This window comes from Tamandua tetradactyla, chromosome X, assembly GCF_023851605.1.
Source record: "Tamandua tetradactyla isolate mTamTet1 chromosome X, mTamTet1.pri, whole genome shotgun sequence".
Taxonomy (NCBI): Eukaryota; Metazoa; Chordata; class Mammalia; order Pilosa; family Myrmecophagidae; genus Tamandua; species Tamandua tetradactyla.
In genome coordinates this window covers 172,655,320-172,677,682 of record NC_135353.1, presented here as the reverse complement: position 1 = coordinate 172,677,682, position 22,363 = coordinate 172,655,320, and the positions used below count along the sequence as shown (strand labels likewise).

Sequence of the window (22,363 nt, the reverse complement as noted above, 5' to 3'; positions counted from 1 at the left end):
CATTCATCCACTAATCTACCCATTTATCCACCTACTCACTCTCCCACCCATCCATCCACACACTCTTCTATCTATACTCCACTCACCCACCCATCCATCCACCCATCTATTCATTCATCTATCTACTCACCCACCCACCCATTCACCCACCCTCTACCCACCCATTCACCCATCCATTCATCCATCCACCCTTCCATTGACTCAGGAAATTTCTTATTAGCATCTGGGTAGCAAGCATCAGACATGTGCTCAGGTAGCTCTTACCTGGTTGGTCAGCTCTCTAGGATCTCACAGTAGGGCTCAGCCTCTGGTGATGGAAGCCAGAAATTAAAATAGTTTAAATAAAGCTGGGGTAAAGCTGTCTTCAAGAAAGGGTAAAATGAACGCTTATTTCTCTTTCCCATGTATGACGTCAGCCCAGGGCTGACACGGCACATCCGCAATGCCACCTGAAATCCCAAATCCTTTACTTTTTAATCTGCTCTCCTTAAAACCTGGCGCCATCTTCTAGATTAGCTCTGGCTCCAAGCTAGCTGCTGCAACTGCATGCATCGCTTTGGCATTCCAGTCAGGTGCAGAATGACTCAGCGGTACACGCGAGGGGCCCTTGCCAATTATCTCTGCCTAAATTTTCCAGGGCTGCTGAAACAAAGTACAGCAGACTGGCTTGCTTAAACAACAAGATTTTATCATCTTCAGGTTTTTAGACTACAAGTCTAAGATCAAGGTGTCGACAGCATCACTCTTTCTCTGAAGTCTGCTGCGTTCTCATGGTGGCTCGCCAGCAACCCATGACTTGGTTTCTACCTCCATCACCTGGCCGTCTCTCTCCATGTGTGACTCATTCGTGACTGTGCCTAAATCGCCTCTGTTTACATTGACCCTGGTCATATAGGATGAAGACTCATGCTGATGCAATTTGGGCTCACCTTAACCCATAACGCCTTCAAATGTCCTGTTTACAAACTGGTTCATACCCACAGGACTAGAGGTAGGGCTTGAACATGTCTTTGGGGAGAATATGATACAATCCATAACACTCTCCCTTTAGAGGAACTTTAAAAAACTTTTCACCCCACAACTTCTTTTTACATGTAGTTCATGGACAGGAAATTAGTTTCATGGACACACTTAATTGGGAAGGAGACTGGAGAAGTATTTTTTTGAGTTGGTACAGTGCCACAACCGATAAAATCAAGATTCCTTACTATGGAAGAGGGGAGAAGTTTCATGGGCTGGGTGGCTTAGAGTCTCACATGTACACAAGAGAGTTGGATAGCAAGAAAGTTAGATAAATAGATGAATGGATGGATGGCTAGGTAGATAATAGATGATAGAAATAGACAGATAATGCTAACAGATAGTTGAGTAGTATAGAGAGAGACATAAATAGTTAGATATATATAGATGGATAATAGATGCTCAAGATTAGATAAATGATGGATAGATAAATAGATAATAGAAAGAAAGAAAGATGAGCGGGTGAGTGGATGGATGGACAGATGGATGAGTGATAGATGGGTGGGTGGGTTGCTGGGTGGATAATGATTGGGTAGGGATATATATATATATATGTAGATTTAGATGTAGATGCAGATGTAGACATATATATGCATGTTTACTTGTGTGTGTGTGTTTTAATTTCCTGGCTGCTAAAGCAAATACCATGCAATGGGTTCGCTTGAACAATGCGAATTTATTGGCTCATCATTTTGAAGCTAGAAGTGCATAATTAAGGAATCCTCGAGGCAATGCTTTCTCCCAAAAGACTGCCATGCTCTGGGATGGCCTGTGACAGAAATCCTGAGATTTCTGTCACACACAATGCATATGGCGGCCCCTCCTGGCTTCTTGTTCCTGTTGACTTCCAGCTTCTGTCTCTCTCTCTGTGGCCTTCCCTGTAAGGCATTCAGTAATGAAATTGTGACTCATGCTGATAGTTCTGGGCCACACCTTAACTGAAGTAGCCTCATCAAAAGGTCCTCTTTACAAGCGTTCACACTCGCAGGAATGGGTGAAGTTGAAGAAAACATGTTTTTCTGGTTACAAAACTCCAAACCACCACAGTGTGTGTGGATTCCTACAGGGCAAGGAGAAAGAGGAGGCGTTTCATTATCTAAATGCCCAGCCTTTTGTGGTGAGCTCCTTTCTTTGTATCCATTTGAGTAATGGAGCAACTAAATGTTCCTTCTCTCTGTGTTGGGCTCTCAGCCAGGTGGAGAGGTACAAACAAGGTCTAGGGAGAGACTGAGACAAAAACAAATAAAAACATAAATCAAGGGCTCTGAAAATAAACAAAAGAGGCTGGTCTAAGTAGCCAGGGCCACAGCTATTTGAATTCAGGGCTGCTTCCCACAGAAGAGAAGGTATCCTGGAAGCATTTGTCAAATGGCTGAGCATGCCATGGTTTCGTTGAGAAGGAAATGGCCAAAGAACTCGGGCAGCCAAGACAGAGCAGGTGGAGCAGGAGCTGAGTAGGGTGGGGTGGAGGGACACAGATGTGGGAAACGAGCACCAGAGAGTACTGCCCTCGTAAATACATTAATAGGATGGATTTAAAGGGCTCTTTAGGATGTGGTTAGATGAAACAAATCCTGACAGTGTATTTTATGGGTGCCCTTGACCCAGCCAGGGTGTTTGGTTAAATAAGTCCTTCTTGGTCCATGACTAAGTTCTCACCTGCAGAGAGTATGTGGACATGTGGATCTTGGAGGTGGGATTGTGGGTGTCCCATCAGGATCCCAGGGGCTGTTGATGGAGCCCCGTGTCCTGGGGTGGGGGGACCCCAAGCCCAGTCTCGCCTCCCCACCTACCCCCTGTGGCCTGGGCAAGCCCAGGCTGATGGCTGCACACAGCTCTTACAGTTCATGCAATTTCCAGTTCTCCTGTCTTCCCATTTTCCAGCTGGGAAACAGATGCAAGGAGGTGGCAGCTGTGAGAGTCTGCCTGGGCAGAGGTGTGGTCCCACCTCCAGAGCCCCTGGTCTCCAGCTTCCATGAGGAGTGCTACCCTTTCTCCCTGAAGGCCACAGACAGAGAAGTAGGGATGCAAACCCCCTAATGCAATAAAGAGGGGCAAAGAGAGAGTTTGCCAACATGAATGGAGCCAGGAAGCATCTATGCTCCATCCCAATTTGCACAACACAAAGGTAAAAGGCCCAACAGTGCCTCAGACCTGGAGCAGGAATTAGTCATCCCTAAAATACCTATTCAGAAAGAGAGAGAAGAAGGAGCGGGGAGGAGGAGTTTCCTTGAGGACGTGACCCTACGATTTCCTAAAGATTTTCCTTCTCAGATTTTCCTTTCTGCAAAACTCCACATCCTGCCTTGGGTAGCTTTGCCTTCTGCACTTCCCCCCCCCCCCCCCCCCCAGTGGGGTCTTCATTTCTGCAACTATTATTATTATCCATTGCCCAGATCTGCAAATCAAGCTCAGGAACCAAGCAACAAAGTGTCTCACTCAGAAGATGGGAGAGGAGGAAAATTCGTGCGTAACTGTGTGCATGTAGATGGACGCTATGTATCTGTATTTCTAAGTCGCTTTCAGAGCGAGGTATGATAACTAACGTCAGATGGATTAACAACTAGAAACTCAATGAGGACAGCAAAAAGCTCAAATCCCATAGGGAAGTTCAGGCCGTGAAGTTACACAGGGTTAGCCCGAATCCCCCCAAAAAGCCATTTGGGTGCATCAAAAATGGTGAGACTGTGGACATTGCGCACGGTTCAGCCCATACAGCAGCATGGAAGGACTCTGCAGTTGATTTAATTTTCATTCTGGAAGTTAGAGCTTCTGGAAGCCAGTTTTGAAATGCCTGCAAAATATTATGGACCTCATTGCTTTCAGCCAAGAAAGGGACCACTTAAAAAAAAATCCTAATGGACTAGAAACAGAAGTCTTCAAAATGTCCTTCATATTGAATATGCATTTAAAAGTCTGGCATCAGGGAGCATGCATGCACATTCATTATGGGTGCTGATCTCGACCTACGTTCTCAGTAATAAAATGCACCCAGCCTCTGGGTGCATTTTGGAATCTTACCAGTTGGGAGAGAAGTTTCAGCCACAAAGGAGCTCATTTTAGGAGGGTGGAAATCAGCTGGGTTGGAGCTGTCTTTTGGAAAGAGTGGTGCTGAATTGGAGAACCGACAGGGAGATGCCTTCAGAGTTCAGCATATCTTCAAGTGCCTGCTTTCTTCCATCTCACTGCTTCATCCTGAGACTGACTTGCCTCAATGTGTCAAAATGGCTGCAGGAGCTCTGATTCCCTTGCTCCAGAAAGAGAGCCGCTGATGTCCTCCTGTCTGCACTCACCTGGACTCCATGTCCGGCATGGAATCCAAGACTGTGCAAGGAGGACCAGAAAGTGCTCACAGGCTGAGAATGAGTGCTATAGGGGTTGATTAGAGAGAAATGTAGGTTTTCAGCTCAGGTTGGTTCCTGAGGGACCTTCTTTTAAAAAAAACAATTACCTTTAGGGACACCCAACTCAATATGCCATGCCCTCGATCATGAGGATTACTCTTGTGAAGCTTATGTAGGTAGCGGAGAAGCTTAGACTACCTGTAGGCATGCCTAAGAGTTACTTCTGGAGGATCTCTGTTGTTGCTCAGATGTGGCCTCAGCCTCTCTAAGCTCAACTCTTCAAGTGAAATCATTGCCCTCCCCCCCCTCCATGGGACATGACATCCAGGGGTGAAAGTCTCCCTGGTGACGAGGGAGATGACTCCCAGGGATGAACCCAGACCTGGCACCATGGAATCAGCAATTCCATCCTGACCAAAAGGGGGAGAAGAAGTGTAACTAATAAAGTTATCAGTGGCAGAGAGAGTTCAAATAGAGTCGAGAGGCTACTCTGGAGGTTGCTCTTATGCAAGCTTAAGTTAGACCTTGCTACCTGTAACCTGCCAACCCCTAACCAGGACCATTCCAGCCAATCCTAAAGAACATCTAGGGCAATATATAAGATTCCACAAGGGTTTCATGCACTAGAGTGACTTTTCAGAAACCTGCAACCTCCAGATGGGTCCCTGGTCCAGATAAGTTCTGAAACCGAGCCCAGCCTCTCCAGAACATCAGATAGTTCCATCTCCCTACCCCTTATTATTATTATTATTATTTCTATTTATTTACATGGGCAGGCACCGGGAATCGAACCCTGGTCCTCTGGCATGGCAGGCAAGCGTCCTTGCCTGCTGAGCCACTGTGGCCCACCCCCTACCCCTTATTATTGACAGACCCTTCCAATATCAAAAATTTAGAATGACCACAGCCCAACCACCCCTAAAGAGAGGGATAGAAAGATCAAAGGTGATGGTGGAGTCATACAGAGAAGATGGGACTTAACAAATGAATATGAATGCTGAGTCATTAAACTGATATCTCTTTCAGGCTCCAGTATTTTAGAGTAACTAGAAGTAAACACCTAAAATTGTGAAATTGTAACCCATGTCAAAGACTGAAATATGTTCTACAACTAATTGTGGTGCTGTGCTTTGAAATTTATAGCTTTTTTGTATGTATGTTATTTTTCACAAAAAAGGAAGGAAAAAAATCAATTGTGATGGTAAAAATATATATAAACCCTCCAGCCTCCTATATTCTGGAGCAGCCAGAAGGAAAAATGTGAGAGGATCGTATGGCAGCCCATGACAGACTCTGGGATCTGTCCTGTAACCACTTTTTGAAGAGTGCTTTGAAAACTACTGCTTTTTTATTTCTTTGCTTTGTATATATGTCATACTATATAATAAAAAGGATTAAAAAACAATTACCTGATCTTCTTGTCTGTGATCATAGGAAAGGAACACTTTCCCTTGTAGGGGCCTGGGAGCAGAGTTGGGGAGCCATGGCACAGCTGCCAGGGCCTGTCCTTCCTTGTCTTGGTCCCAGAGACCGCAAGCAGGATGCGGGCGGGGGGCGCATTCGCTGACCCGCCCCCACCCGCCGCCAGACGCTCCCTTTCCCCCACCTAAACCCCCAGCCCCGGCCTTGGGGGAGAAGGGGCTGCGGAGACGCGGAGGCGCCTGGGAGGGAAGCCCCTCGGCCGGCTGGGGCACAGGGGTCCACGCGCTGTTTCCCAAAGGCCCCGAGTCCAGCCCCCCGCGAGCTGCGCGCCCTGTTGCTCAGGCCTATTTGAATGCAGGGTCGGGTAAGGGGGACACGCTGAACTGGAAAAGGAGGGATCCTCGTTAGGGGTGGGGAGGGGTCCACACTGTCGCGTAGAGGGAAAGGGTTTCCCTGCGACCCCCCCCCCCCCCAAAGGGGCTTCCCGCGGCTCCCGCCCGGGAGGCTCGGCGCCCCGAGGCTCCCCGAGGCGCGGAATGGCTACGAGGAGATAGAGGCCCGACGCAGGCAGAGCAGGCGGAGGCGGGAGCACTCCACCCCCACCCACCCGCCAGCCACCCTCCTCGCCGCGGCCCCGCCCCGACCGGCCCAGTTCACTCGCGCCGCGGCCGCTGGAGTTGTCACTCCGGAACTGTCGCTGCGCGCTCCGGGCGCACCATGGCGCGGCCGTCCGTCCTCGCGCTGCTGCTGGTCGGCCTCTTGAGCGCTTTGGCGCGCGCCCAGGGTGAGCGAGGGCGGGGGGTCTTCGGGGGACGCGGGTCGGGGCTCCAGGGAGGGCGCGCGGGCCGTGGAAGGGCTCAGGAACGGCGGGGGCGGCGCCGGGGCCTTCCCAGCGGGGGACGCGGTGCCCCCAGGGCGCGGCCAATGCCCCAAGAAGCGGCCGTACGTTCCCCAGGGGTGCACTGGGGTGAACTTGCCGCGCGGGTTTGCGAGTCGCAAACTCTTGACGTTGGACAGAACTTGTTCCCTCCTGCGCCACGGCAGGGGGACTTTCTTCTCTCTCCCGAGCCCGCGTTTGCGCCTCGGCAGGCGCCCGGTGTCGCTGTGACTCCCAGGGTCGCCCCAGGAACCCGAGACTCTCCTGGCGCCGCGCGCAGGCCGCCTGAGAGCCGGGGCCCCCAGTGCCACGCCCTGCGCCCGGGGCCTGATTTTGGAAGCGGCCAGGGAGCCGCGGCCGGGAAGGGGAGGGCCCAGAAAATATAGGAAAGTCCTGGGCGTCTCCGTGCCACCAGGATTTCGGGGTCTCCTGAGCGCGGGGCCCTTCTAAGTTGGGGACCCGGGTACAGAGACGTACGGGTACATGTGTGCCCCTCGATAGTCCTGTAACGTTGAGTACAGAAAGTCCGGTCAGCACTCTCTCTCTCTCTCTCTCTCTCTCTCTCTCTGTCTCTCTGTCTCTCTCTCTCTCTCTCTCTTCCTTTTTTCACTAGAAGCTAGGGTGGTACTGGCTGTAGCATTTTATAACGCATTTTCCCCACTTCACGGTGCTTCTTTTTTATTTTCTCCCACTTGAGTATGGACACATTTTTCAGCAGATCTGCACGCAGCGTCATCCCGGCCTGGCCTTATCTCTGCTGGTCACGGTTTAGGAATGAGAAGGAGGTCTGTGAGGTCTGCCTGGCAGCTGGAGCAGAAGCCCCAAGAATGTGTCTGGGAATGGCAGCCCCTGCCGGGCACTTGGGGGCTGGTTGATGAGTTTGTTTGTACATGGACTGAAGCACTATTGTTAGTTTCAGTGGCATTTGAGAAAGAATGACATGTGGTCCGATGTGAAAACAAGCCATAAGATCATAATAGCTTGTAGCCAGACCTCCCTCCTTATTCATTTTCTACCCAAAACCCTTCCTTATTCCCACCTCCCCAAAACGAGAGGACTTCTTGCCAGGGTTTTCCCTGTTCCTCTTGAGACAAGTGAAGGGGGTTTTCCCTGCTCTCTCCAGCTATGCACACATTCATTCATTCATTCATTCATTCACTGCTGGATACCCATTTTGTGCCTGGCCCTTGGGGGATGAGTGAGGGAAGTGTCTGGTCTTCCTAAAATTTACAGTCTACTGAGGGAGAGAGATATCTGAATAGGAAAATAAGATAGAAGCCATCAGATATAATTGTCCCATAATTGTAAGAGCTCAGGGGAGCAAATGTTACAGTGTGAAGGCTTGAATGTTTTCTTCTTGTTGAATTTTACAGAAAAACATGCATAAAATACAGGTATAAAAACGTATGCCCCCCCCATTATGAACACCTCGTGTTCGTGTGATGCATTTGTCACAACTGATTAAAGAATAGTATCATCATTGTACTGTTGAGTAGATAGTGAGTTCATAGTTTACGTGAGGGTTCACTGTTTGTGTTGCACCACCTTTGCATTTTTCCTTTCATCTATTAGTCTAGTAATATACTGAATGGGGCTTGTAGCGACGGTAACGGTTTTACTGGCAGATGCGGGGTCCCAAGACAGAAGCACCCTTATGTTTTCTGGGCTTCCACACGAGCCGTTATACGACGCCGTTAAGCCCATCTGTGGCAGTGTTAGCTGAGAGTGGCCTCCTTTGGCTGCCTAGGTGCTTACCAACAGGAAGGTCTGTCTATCCAGGATTGCATCTTGTCATAAAGGGATAGAGGACGTGGAGGGGGTGCCTGGACGGGGTCAGAAAGCACCAGCTTCTCCCACAGAGAACACAACTGGCCTGGGGTATACATTGGTCTCCACACCCACACACACACACACACACACACAGAAGCTGAGCCTTCTGGGGTCTGGGGATAGGGTTAGGAACAGACTGTTCCAAAGATGCAAATGGGGTTTTATCAGAGAAGGTTTGCTTTTGCGTGGGTGGAACTTGGAAGACACTTTTCTTATTAGAAATATATCTCTGGCTTTGGTTTCCATTCTGGCCACAAAAGTCCGTTGAGCTTGCAATGGATCCTGACTGCCCCCTGTGTCTGATTCCCGTGTCCTTGGCTCCTCTGTGGTCCCAATTCCTCCGGAATTCTCTTAAGTGGGTGTGGGGGCCGTTTGGCTGCAGAAGGAAGAGTAAATTGTTCAGCTTTATGGATGGCAGCCTTTCCAACCAGGCAATACCTGCAGAGAGTTTTTTGGTTGCCACAGTTTGGGGGCTACTGATTTCAAGTGGTTCGGTGGGGAGCTCGTAGAACGTCCTACATTGCATGAGAGAGCCCCCGCATCAAAGAATTATCTGGCTGCAAATGTCAGCAGTGCTGTTGCATAACTTTTGGAATTTACACGTGTTGGAGTTTAGGATGCTGGTGGGCGGGTCTCTTGGCTGAATCTCATTCATCTGAGGCGGTCTGGCGGCTTCAGTAACTCACGTAACTGGAGCTCAGCGACTCGTGTCGGTGATGGGAGCGTACTGGAAGGGACCGTGCACAATGGATTTAGGAGGCTGAATTGGGGCCAGCAGCAAAGGCAGTTCTGTCTGAGCATTTGAGCCACGGCCTGTGCTGTTTGAAAATGCAAGCATTCCCATCCGCTGAAATCCAACAAACAATGCCTGGGGCAGGCGTGGGCTTGTTTTCTGGAATGTCTTCACAGACCTGGTCTGGAGCCCCTGAGGGGCTGTGTCCGATGAAGTTTTAACGCATTTCAGCTCGGAGAGGTTAGCATGCATGATCTTTGCTTTTGGGAAAGTGCTTTCCTTCAAGATCCGGTCTGCTCATTGGGTGCTGTGATTTATAAGGTGTGCATGTGTTTTCGATCTGACGAAGCACCGCCATACTGCTTTTGGACATGGCTTCGTCGTTGTGTGGTGAAATCTCTGGGTTGGCTGCAGACAAACCAACACTTACAGTTCTTGTTCATTTGTGCCAGTCTCTTGGGTGAAAAACGGTAGCTAATCAAAGATTTCTGCTTGCATTTACAGAAGTTTTGCTCTTTTCATTTCTTTACATCCTGTCCGGCTTCCTCTTCTTGAATTTCCTAGTCACGTGCTTTGCCTAGTTTTCCTGTTAGCTTTTGGAGACAACAGATGGGTGTGTTTCCGCTTTGTCGCAGCGTGATTCAGTGTTGCCACCATCTCTCGTGGTCCCCGCAGGGATATTATTGAGAAATCCTCTAAATAGGAAACCAGCCATTTCCTTTTTCCTTCCACGAGCAAGAGGAAGCTCTCCAGTCAGCGTCTCTCAAACTATGGGTTGAAACCTATTAATGAGTCATGGTGCAATTCAGTGTGAATAATTGGAGTAGGGAATCATCAGCATGTAATACCCATGCCTTGGCATTCCTAGTGAAGCGTCGCTGCCTTTTTCCCTGTCTGAGTGGACTGGGCCATGATATAAAATGCATCTGTTGCCGTGGATGGTTGTCAAATAGTTTGGAAGCCATTGCAAATCTAAACCTCTTTGCATCGCTTTCCTTTGGCAAGCCTGTAGCTTTTTTTTTGCATGAAGCCGTTTGATGAGTCCTTTGATTTTGAGAAGTTGGAGTCATGGTTGATAGGCATTTTTTCAAGCGCTGGTTAATCAATCCAGGGGTGCTTTAAAAACAAGCTGAAGTGAGATCGGTTGAATCCACAGTGCCTCTTGAGAAAGCAGGAAGGGCAGATGGCTGTTAAATTCCCTGTCCTTGGAAGACATGAGTCAGCGATGGAGAATGCGGCCGAGGAATTCCAACTCCTTGGTCTGTGGTTCCCGCCTCGACTCAGTGTTTGCGACACTTTTAAACGTACTCTGCCAAGAGATGGATCCATAGGAAATGCGGACAGGAAAATGCAGACGTTTCAACAGAACACAGCGAACTGGAATGATTAATGCCCGTTGTGTTGAGGGTAAACGGGGTTGGAAAAGTAGAGGTTTTATGCACGCTTCCGGAGCTCAGATTTTGCCACTCAGCTTTCTTCTGTTAGAGAAAGACATGGGTTCAAATTTGGATATGAACTAAAATGGTCTCTTTTTAATGTATTCACCCCAAGATGTAACTCACCTGATGTAGGGGTACAGGAAAGAGAATTTTTATATCTTTTTTTTATTCCTAACATTTTATTTTTTAAAGAACTTCAAATTTACAGGAAATTTGCAGAAATAACACTGAAACTGTACATAGGATGTCAACATACCCCCTGCCAAGATACTTAGAACTCTTAGCATTTGCCACAGTTTGTTGTATCATTGGTCGATCTATTCTTTCTATCATCCATTTATGTATTATCTGTCCATCTATATCTGCCTGCTATTGATCTATCAATCTACTAAATATCAATTGTACCCATTTATGTCTCTCTGTACATTTATCTATTATGTATCTGTCATTTTTATCTAGCTGTGCCATTATTTTCTATGATCTATCAATTATCTTTTTACCTCTGTCTGCCTCTGTCTCTATTAATCGTTTGAGAGTAGGTTGTATTATCACGCACCCCTCATATTTAACACTTCTGTATGAATTTCCTAAGAACAAGGAGGCTCATTTCTGTAACCACCTTAAATAGAGTTATCAAGCCTGAGAAATTTACATTGATATAGAATTCATAGTCCATATTGCAATGTATCTTTTATGATATGACCATTTGCCCACGCTCTTAAACAGAAGCATCACTTTCCACTCCTGCCAACCCCTTCCTCTCCTGTCTGATGTCTTAGCAAATCCTGTTGATTTAATTTGCTAAATCCTCCTCCACCCATTTCCTTTCTCCATGACTGCTTTCTTTTTATCAGACTGCTCCCCTCCCCCATCCCCATCACGTTTTTCCTGAACTAATGCAAAAGCCCCTAGCTACTGTGTCCCCTGGACCCCTTGGGCACTTGGGGAGGCCTAGAGCCAGCACCCCTAAGAGTAATTTTTTTAGTGCATAGGATAAAATATGTAGGAATGCAAAGAAAATCAATTCTGTTAAGCTGTGGCTATATCCAATGCCCAGGCTAAGAGCCTGCCAGCATCTCTGCTGTGCATTCCTGCCTTCCTTCCTTCTCTCTCCTGAGGCCTAAGGAGACTATCAAAACTCAAATCTGCTCAACCCACCCAGCCAGGGCCCATCCTAGTATCTCAGACCCAGCTGGGGTCCTCACGGGTGACCTGGGAGCTTATCCAAATCCATTGCTGACCTCCAGATCCCAGTCTGCAACCTCTGATTTATTGGTTTGCATCCCAGCTGCTTTTAGATTTGCAAAAATAAAAAGGCCCCTTGGGGGGTGAGGAATTCTAGAATTGTCATTTTCCCAAACACTGCATTCCCCGCCCCCAACACTGGATTTCTGTTGAATGCTCCATTGAGTCCCCGCTCACTCTTTTGTGCTGCATTGCGCTTTTCAAAGGGTGTGCACAGCATTATTTCATCTCTGCAGCATCCCTGGAGGTCTTTACTGTGGTCCTTTTATAGACAAGGGCATGGAGACTAAAGGATGACGTCACATGCTGAAGACCCTGTGGGCAATCCCAGGAGAGAAGCTTCCAGAAGCAAGTGTTGTGCCGATGGTGGAGTCCCACCCAGGTTTGGGGATGGACGGTGTCCGTGGGTACCGACCACCAGGGAATGGATGCCTGGATGTCACTGCAGCAGCCTCTAGGCTCCCCCAGAAAGCAGCTGCCCTGTCCTGTCCCCACCTCTGGAATGAGAAACTTTTGATTTTTAAAACCCAGCATAGGTGGATCCCTGCCACATGCACGTAAATACATGTGCAGCAATCCGTAACAAAGATGGGAAACAGTTCCCAGTGCATCTGTCATTGAAGGCTATAAAGTCACTTTTTGTTACTTGGCACACTGTCATTTTCAGAGCCAAGTGAAACCCGGACCTCTGGGGAATTTGCCTTCTCACAGGTTTCCCTTTTCCAGAACCAGTACTGAGGGGTCCTTGGCTCAGGGACTGATGAGCTGGGACCCAAGGATGTGGTCTGAGGAACCCACTGGCCTTCTCCTGGTGGTGAGGGACACTGGCCTGCTCGGTGGTGCATGGTGTGGGTTTTTCTTTAAATGCCCAGTTGTCTCCGAGTCCATCTCCTGGGATGATGGGTGGTGAATCACAAGGCCCACTTCACATGGATCACCCACTGAGCCCTCCCGGAAACAGCTGTGGTTATTCTTCACCCTCCTTCCTCTTCCAGTTGGCTCCCCTTCTACTTCCTTGACCTGCTGATTCAGCCCCACGCTGCCCCCATGGCACCATTTCTGTGGACTCGGTCTTTGCATCCTTTTCCTGGGAATGCAACTCCCAAGGAACTCCAGTGAGGGAAAGAGCTGCAGGGATGGTGAAAGAAAAGTGCAGCCCACAAAAACTAGATGTAGTAGTATTTCTTTTCTTTTCTTTTTTTTTTTTTAGGTGCATATAAACTTGATCGATTCCTTCCAATGCAGCAAATATGAAATTGTTAATTATAGGATGACATTTAAATGTCTACTTAGGCTCCAAGTTATGACCTGCTAAGGAGGAAATCATGAAGGTGCTGAAGGGTAGAGAGAAATACAGGTGGGGAAATAGAATTGGAGAGAGAACTGCAAGGAGATGAAAGTTTCAGACTATCCTGGGCATGTCTGACCATCCATGTGAGGTGAGCCAGTGCCAAGCCTGTTCCAAGGCCAGTGGGCTCCAGATGGAGAACTGCTGTCCCCAAGCACATAACATGGGGGAGCAAAAGGACACTTCATGGGTGGCAACACTGACCCTCCAAGTGTAGCTTAGTGAATCAGGCCAGAGACACTTGTGAGGCATGGCAGGAAGGGAGTGACCTGTGGTTACCTAAGCTAATGCAGTCTGCAAGAGAATAGTTGTCCGGGAGAGGGCTCCCTGGCTTCTGAATCCTGGTAGTGAACTCATCCAAGATGAGGCACTGAGGACCTTGAAACTTACCCACCCACCCACCCATCCTTTAACTCATTCATCCACCCCTCCATCCTTCAGCTCATCCATCCATTCATCCATCCATCCATCCATTCATTTATCCATCCATCCATCCATTCATTTATCCACCTATCCAACCATCTATGTACCCGTCCATCCACCCTCCAACCTATACACATGTCACTCATTCACTTGTCCATCCATCCATTGATAGACCCATCCATCAGTCCATCCATGTGTTTATCTGTCCATCCACCCACCCACTCATCTATCTACCCATGCATCTGTCCAATCACCTACCCATCCACCCATCCATCTACCCACATACCCACCCACACATCCATCCACCCACCATCCAACCATCCATCTACCCACCTGCCGATCTAGCCATCCATCCATCAGTCCTACCTTCCACTCATCCATCCACTCACCCATCCATCCATCCATCCATTCATTTATCCATCCATCCATCCATTCATTTATCCACCTATCCAACCATCTATGTACCCGTCCAACCACCCTCCAACCTATACACACATCACTCATTCACTTGTCCATCCATCCATCGATAGACCCATCCATCAGTCCATCCATGTGTTTATCTGTCCATCCACCCACCCACCCATCTATCTACCCATGCATCTGTCCAATCACCTACCCATCCAACCATCCATCTACCCACATACCCACCCACACATCCATCCACCCACCATCCAACCATCCATCTACCCACCTGCCGCTCTAGCCATCCATCCATCAGTCCTACCTTCCACTCATCCATCCACTCACCCATCCATCCATCCAAACATTCATCCATTCATTTATCTCTCTGTCCATCCATCCATCAGTCCTACCTTCCACTCATCCATCCACTCACCCATCCATCCATCCATCCATTCATTTATCCATCCATCCATCCATTCATTTATCCACCTATCCAACCACCTATGTACCCGTCCAACCACCCTCCAACCTATACACACATCACTCATTCACTTGTCCATCCATCCATCGATAGACCCATCCATCAGTCCATCCATGTGTTTATCTGTCCATCCACCCACCCACCCATCTACGTACCCATGCATCTGTCCAATCACCTACCCATCCAACCATCCATCTACCCACATACCCACCCACACATCCATCCACCCACCATCCAACCATCCATCTACCCACCTGCCGATCTAGCCATCCATCCATCAGTCCTACCTTCCACTCATCCATCCACTCATCCATCCATCCAAACATTCATCCATCCATCTGTGCATTCATTCACCCATTCATCCACCCACCCACCCATCCATCCATCCTTCAACCCACCATCCACCCATCCACCCATCCTTCATTCATCCACCCGTCCAACCATCCACCTACCCACCTACCCACCCATTCATCCATCCACCCACATTCCACCCATTTGCCCATCCATCCACCCACCCATCCATCCACTCACCCATCCATCGTCCAAACATCCATCCATCCACCCATTTATCCGTCCACTCACCCTCCTATCTACCCACGCACTCTTCCATCATTTCCACCATGCACTCATTCACCCACCCGTCTGTCCACATATCCATCCATCTGTAACCTGCCCACCCATCTGTGGCTGTCCTAGTTCTCTCATGCATCCCTAGAACCAGCCTGGATTGAATACTATGTGTCTGCCCCTGCCAATGGCTGCAGCTATGGAGATGTGAGACCTGGCCCTTGCCCTCTGTTCTTAGCCTGGAGGCATCACAGCCCAGGCGTTGACTTGGGTGTCTTGAGGTATGTGTCATTGTGGATCTAAGTCAGTCTTGTGCCCCATGGGGCTCTGAGCAGAGACTCCTGTCCTCCAGGGGGTCAGACAGTTCTTCTCTTGGGTCCTGGCTCTGTACAGAAGTTTACTGAGTGAGCCGAGGGGAAGCTGGATGTGTAGGGGAAGGCTGCTGTTGAAAACGAGCCAGGGGTGGGTGATGATGCAGCTGCAGAGAAGCTGCTGCCTGCAGGATGCTAAGCAAGCAGGAAGCAGTAAGGGTGGGGAGAGCTGTGGTTTGTCGTGTCATTGCGATGGGGGCAGATGGTGGGGGGTCTCCATTGCCACCTATGAAGAGTGTGGATTTTTAACTCAAAGACCCCTCTGTGGCCAGTAGCAGGGAGGGGTTACTCAGGCAGCAGAGATGGAAGACAGGGGATGGGTTGGAAATGCATTAAGCAAATAGAAATCACCCAGCGTTGGTCTTCAGAGCTGGTCTAAGTAGATGTCCCATCAGAAGTCTTTAAAACAAGGACGCCTCAATCTCACCCCTAAATATTCTGTTGTAAATTGGCCTGCGGCATGGCGTGGGCACTATGACTTATTATCATGGGCCTTTTTATTTCTGTTTAGAAAAAAACCCCGCTGTTCTATTATGATAGGATTTAATGTCTGGCATAAGTGAAACCAGCTCCTGGGTTTTGCCCTGTGGTTGATAAGTCAAAGGCATCTGCTCCAAGGGGCGCTTTGGGGTCTTTCTAAGCCAGGCAAAGCTGGCTCTCGGTTGCACACTGTCCACTAGCCCTGCACCGAGTGTGGCAGTGATGCTTCCTGGGTGGAGTTCATTGCCCTTCTCCAAATGGCTGGCTGGCTGTTTTTAGAAAGAACGTAAGGTTTGCCCCTGAAGGGTGTATCTTCTGGAGTGAGTGTGACTCACCCGTCGGAAAGGCGGAGGTCTCTGCCCTCTGAGTCATATCACACTGCACAGCTCAGGGGAAGCCACCGGGCCTTCTGCCTTTTGCTGACGTGTTGGTGTATTTTCAAGCTGAGTAGGAAACAGAACACGGTTTCGATTTAAAAAAAAAAAAAGGTCTCCTCCAGCTCTCCAGCAAACTCCGCCCCAAATGGCAGCTGGGGTTTCATTTCCAGGGAGTGAACCTGAAAGCAGGTTTTGTGGTGTTTTCCTGTCATCCCCCAGCCCCTGCTGGCCGTCCGGGGATCAGAAAAGGGAATCTCCAGCTGGTGCCCCCAGCCCCCTGCCTTTTGCCCTGAGCAGAGGGAGTCATGACCGGCCACATGCTTTGGTGGAGGGATGGATGGATTGTGATGAACCAAACACCCAGTGTATGTGCAATTACATATGCAGTGCATGTACAGACATACACAGTGCACAAGAGATAGCACATGCCATGCACACACAATCACACATGAAGCATACACAGTCACACATGCAATGCACAAGCAATTGCATATGCAGCACACAGTCACATGCAGATGCACACAACTGCACATGCATTGCACACACCATCACACACTGCACGCACAATTGCACACACAGGTTCACACAGAATCACACACAGTGCACAGGAATGTTCATGGAATTGCACATTTAGTGCACACACATTTGCACATGCAGTGCACATGTAATTGCACACACAACCACACATGCAGTGCATGCATAATCACACACTCAGTGCACAGTTACATGTGCAGTGCACACACACTCACACACAATCACACCACACAGTTGCACACTCAGTGCACACAGAATCACATTCTCAATGCACACACAGTCACACATGCAGTGCACACACAATCACAAGGCAATCACACACTCAGTACACACACAATTGCGCATGCAGTGCACATGCAATCACACACAGTACACACCCAACCATGCACACACAGTACATGTGCAATTGCACACTCAGTGCACACAATCACATACAGTACACATGCAATCACATACAGGGACATGTGCAATTGTGGCAAGACTCCAAACAACCCAGGAAGAGCTACCAGGGCCAGAGGTTGCAAGCGAAACAGTTTTGACATAAAGCTGAGCGTGGCAGAGATGGGAGCGGTTGGGGAGGTGGTTGTTTAGGTCCCTGGGCTGCTGCAGCACTGTGCCATAAACCGGTGGCTTGAGGCAACACACATTTCTTCTCTCCCAGCTCTGGGGGCTGGGCATCCTAAGCCCTGGTGTGGTCAGGGCACGCTCCCTCTCCAGGTGCCCGGGCAGTTCCTTCTGAACTCCTCCAGCTTCTCGTGGTTGCCAGCCCTCCTCGGAGTTCCTTGGCTTGCAGAGGCATCGTCCCATCCTTGGTCTCTGTCTTCTCATGGCTTTCTCCTATCCATCTATCTATGTGTCCAAATATCCTGCTTTATTGGATGAGGACACGCTGTCATCCAGTCAAAGAAACTTATTTCCAAATAAGGTATACTGGGAGGTATGAGGCATTAGGACATGGGTGTATCTTTTAGAGGGATGCAGTGCATCCTATAAAAGGGGAACCTGGGCAGACAGAGGTGGGGGATGCAGACTTCTAGTTATAAGAACTGAGACAGTCTGGGGGGAAGAGTCTTAGAAGAATACGTGAAAGTTTTGATTCTTACCATCTGCACTAGCTTGCAAGTTGCTCTAATGCAATACTGCAGAAGTGGAACGGCTTTTACAGAAGGGGAATTTAATAAGTTACAAGCGTACAGTTCTACAGCAATGAAAATAGCCAAATTAAGGCACCAACAAGAGGTTACCTTCACTCAAGGAAGGCTGATGGGTCAGGAGCCCCTCTGTCAGCTGGAGAGTCACGTGGCTGGCATCTGCTGGTCCCTTGCTCCTGGGCTCCGTTGCTTTCAGCCTCTGTTCCTGTGGGTTCCTCACTTTGCTTCTCCAAGGCTGCTTTCATTTCTTGGCTTCCCTGGGCTCTCTCCAGGTTCTGGCTTGCTCAACATCTCAAGGTGATGTCTACCGGGCTCCAAGCATCTCCAGACATCCGTGTCTCTGTTCTCCACGTGTGCACATCTGTGTCAGTTCTGCTCTGAAGTTTCCGTGGGCTCTGAGGTTTCTGTCCCTTCTCTTGTTTCTGTCGTTTGCATCGCTTCTGTAGGCTCTGAAGTTTCTCTCCAAAAGGTTTCCTTGTAAAGGATCCCAGTAAACAAGACCCACCTGGAATGGGTGGAGTCACATCTCCATCGAATCAAAGGGTATCCCCACAATTGGGTGAGCCACATCTCCATGGAGAAAATCTCATCAAAAGTTTCCAACCCACAGTCTTGAATCACTCCTACGAGATTGGATCAAGATGAAAACATGGCTTTTGCGGGGTATGTAATAGGTTTAAACAGGCACACACTCTAACGGAGGTACTGGGATTCCACTGGGGCTTGGCCTCCACCCTATGTGAGCTCCGAGGTGCCCTGCCCACTACGTGGAGATGCTTTGCGGTGGATGTGTGTGGGACATGCTGGCACAGAGAGGGAGGCACTTTGGGGAAATTGGCTTCTTTCCTGAGTAGGGTGGGGTCTGAGCTTGCCTGAGAACTCCCCTGGGGGGGGGTTCGGGGGTGGCACTCCCCCCTCAGGGGCTGCCCAGCAGCTGGGGAGGCCCTGCCTCGTCGCTGCTGCACCCCGAGAATCTGGTGATGGCTTCATCTGAGAAGAGGCTGGTGCTTTCTTTCCCCGTTTATTTCCCCTTTTCCGAGTGAGTTTTTTCTGAAACTGGGTTTATGAGTCAGTATAACGTGCTGTGTTCTGTTTTGTTTCTTTGGTAATTGCGTGTGTAACCATCTTCTCTTTATTAGGAATTAGAAGGGTTTAGATGTAGGGGAAGAAACCAAACAGCTGTCTTGACTTTTGAGTTTGGGATGTAGGTTGGTTTTCAGCCTTCCAAACGCTTACGGTCTTCGTAAGTCCCCTTTTCTCTCCTAAAGGCTAGATTAGTTACTCTTTTTTTTAAAATTTTTTTTATCAGTAAAGCCGATCAACATACAATATGAACATTCTTTTCTTTAACGCATAGTTGTATATTCGTCGTTGTGATCTTTTCTCAGACATTTGCATCAATTCAGAAAAAGAAATAAAATGAAAACAGAAAAAAGAAATTATACGTACCATACCCCTTACCCCTCCATTTCATTGATCACCAGCATTTCAAACTAAATTTATTTTAACATTTGTTCCCCCTATTATTTATATATTTTTATTCCATACGTTCTACTCGTCTGTTGACAAGGTAGATAAAAGGAGCATCAGACACAAGGTTTTCACAATCACACAGTCACATTGCGAAAGCTGTATCATTATACCATCGTCTTCAAGACACACGGCTGCTGGAACACAGCTCTACAGTTTCAGGCACTTCCCTCCAGCCTCTCTGTTCCGCCTTAACTAAAAATAGATTAGTTACTCTTGAAATCCCTTTGTATGGGGCAGCTTGCTCAGACACGCTGGGCTGGCCCCAAAGATTTAGAAATCCCGTGGCCAGAATATGTTAACGTGCACATCCAGGACAGCTCCAGACGCCATCATTTCAAGCAAGGAACGTGTTGAAGGAGTTAAAACAGTTCTAGGGATTGGCGTGGAAGGACCTGTGGACAAATAGTTGATGCGTTTTTGCCTGGTGGACATTTAAGATCCACGGTGCCTCCACTTGCTAGCTTGTAAAAAGCTGTTGCACGCCGCATGGAATGACATTAGCTGTGCCCCGCAGGGCGTGGCTCCTTCTGGGGTTTTGAAACAGTCATTTCCACGTTCTCAGATGGTGGAGACAATCTGGCTGTGATTTCTTCCTGGTTTGGGTCCAACATGGATTGCTTCTGGGAGTTGTGCTACTTCCCACCCCTTTCCCAACACGCACACACGCACGAGAGCGACACACACACAAGAGATGGCAATGGGCTACAGTGTGCCTATTAGTGTTTCCATCGATTTGGAAACATTGTAATCTTGAGACAACATCTGTGGGATGCTTTGAGCCTGAAACCTTTAACCCTTCCTGAGAGCTAAGCATTGTCCCCTTTTCTTATCGGGGATGGAGAAACTTGACTTTTCGTTCCACATCCATCGTCTTTCAGTTGGCCAGACAGTCCAAGCCAGTAGTTTCATAATTCCCTCAACTTGGCTCCCCACCACCCCCCAATCGATCAGCGATGTCCCGAAAGTATGGTAATTGTTTGAATGAGGAAAGTGGCAATGGGATCAAACAGCAAAGAAAATAATGCCAGTCTTCTAACCCTATGCAAATACAAGATTTTCTTTTTCCTTTTGTATGTGCTTTTTTAGCTTGTCCTGTTTCTACAAGGAATATATTTTGTCTGGAGGATTACAGACAAGTTGCTAATGAAAGGAAAGGTTCTTGTGCTTTGGATGTTTTTTCCATTATAAGTTGGACGTTGCTAGTCTCTTGCAAAGGTCCTACTTTTTAAGGCTAATACACATACAGAATTGCCACATTTCCTCACTATTTTCAGTTCTGCTCAACTGTAGACTCATAATACCTTATATAAAGGATGGGCTACTTGAGTTGCATTTTTAGGCTTGAAAGTGAATTTGCAGCATGAGAAAAAAAATTGCAACCCACCACAGATTTTTGAAAGCTGCTGAGTACCACAGTCATTTCAAAATCGAGGAAAATAGCAGATCACTTGGGTTATTGTCTTAATTTTCCAGTACACGTTTATTTTCCTCCTTTCTAACATGACTCTTCTTTTTCTCTCTCTTTTAGATGATTTTGATTTATCTGATGCCCTTCCCGGTAAGTCATGACGCCATTTAAAAAGCAAAAAAGTGACTAGTTTAACGTGTCTCGTCACACCTATATCTACAAACGGTGAGCAAAATCACAAGACCTCATGAGGGAAAATATTGTTTTGCTGGTGGAACAGGTGATACTCCCTTGCAGTGTTCACAAATCCCACGTGACTTGCAAGGCACTTCGGGGGGCTGTGGTTGAGCCCTACTTGGGCATTCCCGGGCGCGAGGGAGCGTCCCCTGCCCCCAACTGGGGCCCTTTTTCCTGTCCATCTGTCCCTTCCTGGTCAGTCCTGGGTCAGTCCAGGTGACCTGCCCTCTGTCCGGTTTCCCGGAAACATTTAAGACTTTCACCTCTCTGGCTCCCATGCTCGCCCTCCCCCCTCCCTTTATCTTTTTCTTAGATTTTTTTTAAAAAATAAGAAGCCTATTTTGGGGGAGCAATTTTAGGTTTACTGCAACACTATGCAGAAAGTACGGAGTTCCAGCCTAAGGAGTCCCCCTCCACATACACACCCAGTCCTTTTCCCCTGTCCTTCGCAGGATGCATTCGATGCTATATTGTTACAAAGGATGAATGAATGTGGCTACATTGTTACGAATGGCAGCCTGTGGTTTGCAGGAGGGGGGGCTCTTCCTGAACAACATCTGGCACCAACCGGAATAATTTCCCTGCCCTAAAAATCTCCATATTTATTCATTTTAAGTCCTAAAAAAGGTCCAACACAGAAGGAGGGCTCAAGAGCCAACCCTCTCTGACACCAGGGAGCCAAAGGGGATTTTGTTAGGTTGTGTTCTCAGTCACCTGGAAGCACGGACAGCTTGCTTCCAACTTTGTACGTTCTCAGGCTAAGTTTTAGGAAGGAGTCACATCCTTGAGAACCCACCTTTTTTTTTTCCCCGCCCAGGTCCAAGTTCTACTGATTAAAATGTCTTTCTTTTCAGACAGTGGTAAGAAACCCACCCACGCACCTCCGAAAAGGCCCCCGTCCTCTGGTAAGAAGGAAATGCTCTCGGCACGGAGAGAGGGTAGAGAAACAGGCTTTTGGGTCCCAGTTCCCCAAAGTACAGGCTGCTTTGATGGTAAATATGAAGATTACAGATGGCAAGGGCTGCGTACGCTCTGGTGCATTCATCATAGCATGGTATCATGAATATTCTCAAGTTATCATACTGTTTGAATGGTGGCGTCATATGGACGCTGTCTGGTGCAGGGATTTAAGGAATGCCGG

General features: G+C 48.3%; 1 protein-coding gene and 1 long non-coding RNA gene across 7 annotated transcripts in view; one reads left to right on the top strand and one right to left on the bottom strand.

Moving 5' to 3' along the window:
- Positions 1–1,682: 1,682 nt before the first annotated feature.
- On the bottom strand, positions 1,683–6,339 carry LOC143672174 (uncharacterized). Its single transcript, XR_013169655.1, has 3 exons — positions 5,774–6,339; positions 4,042–4,376; positions 1,683–2,080 (listed from the first exon to the last, which is right to left on the bottom strand). It is a non-coding gene; the product is annotated as an uncharacterized LOC143672174 (long non-coding RNA).
- An 87-nt stretch (positions 6,340–6,426) lies between these two features.
- The window catches only part of CD99 (CD99 molecule (Xg blood group)), a 35,738-nt gene continuing 19,801 nt past the window's right edge, over positions 6,427–22,363 (top strand). For 4 of the 6 annotated variants that reach the window (XR_013169362.1, XR_013169361.1, XM_077145258.1 and 1 more), the window contains exons 1-3: positions 6,432–6,570; positions 21,106–21,135; positions 22,077–22,127. Coding sequence is in view for 4 of the 6 variants with exons in the window: in XM_077145258.1 (XP_077001373.1) it covers positions 6,504–6,570; positions 21,106–21,135; positions 22,077–22,127 (148 nt within the window). In the remaining 2 variants the exon portion in view is untranslated. Of the gene's footprint in view, positions 6,571–21,105; positions 21,136–22,076; positions 22,128–22,363 lie in introns of all 6 variants that reach the window. The other 2 variants (XM_077145260.1, XM_077145259.1) reach the window with 2 other exon arrangements.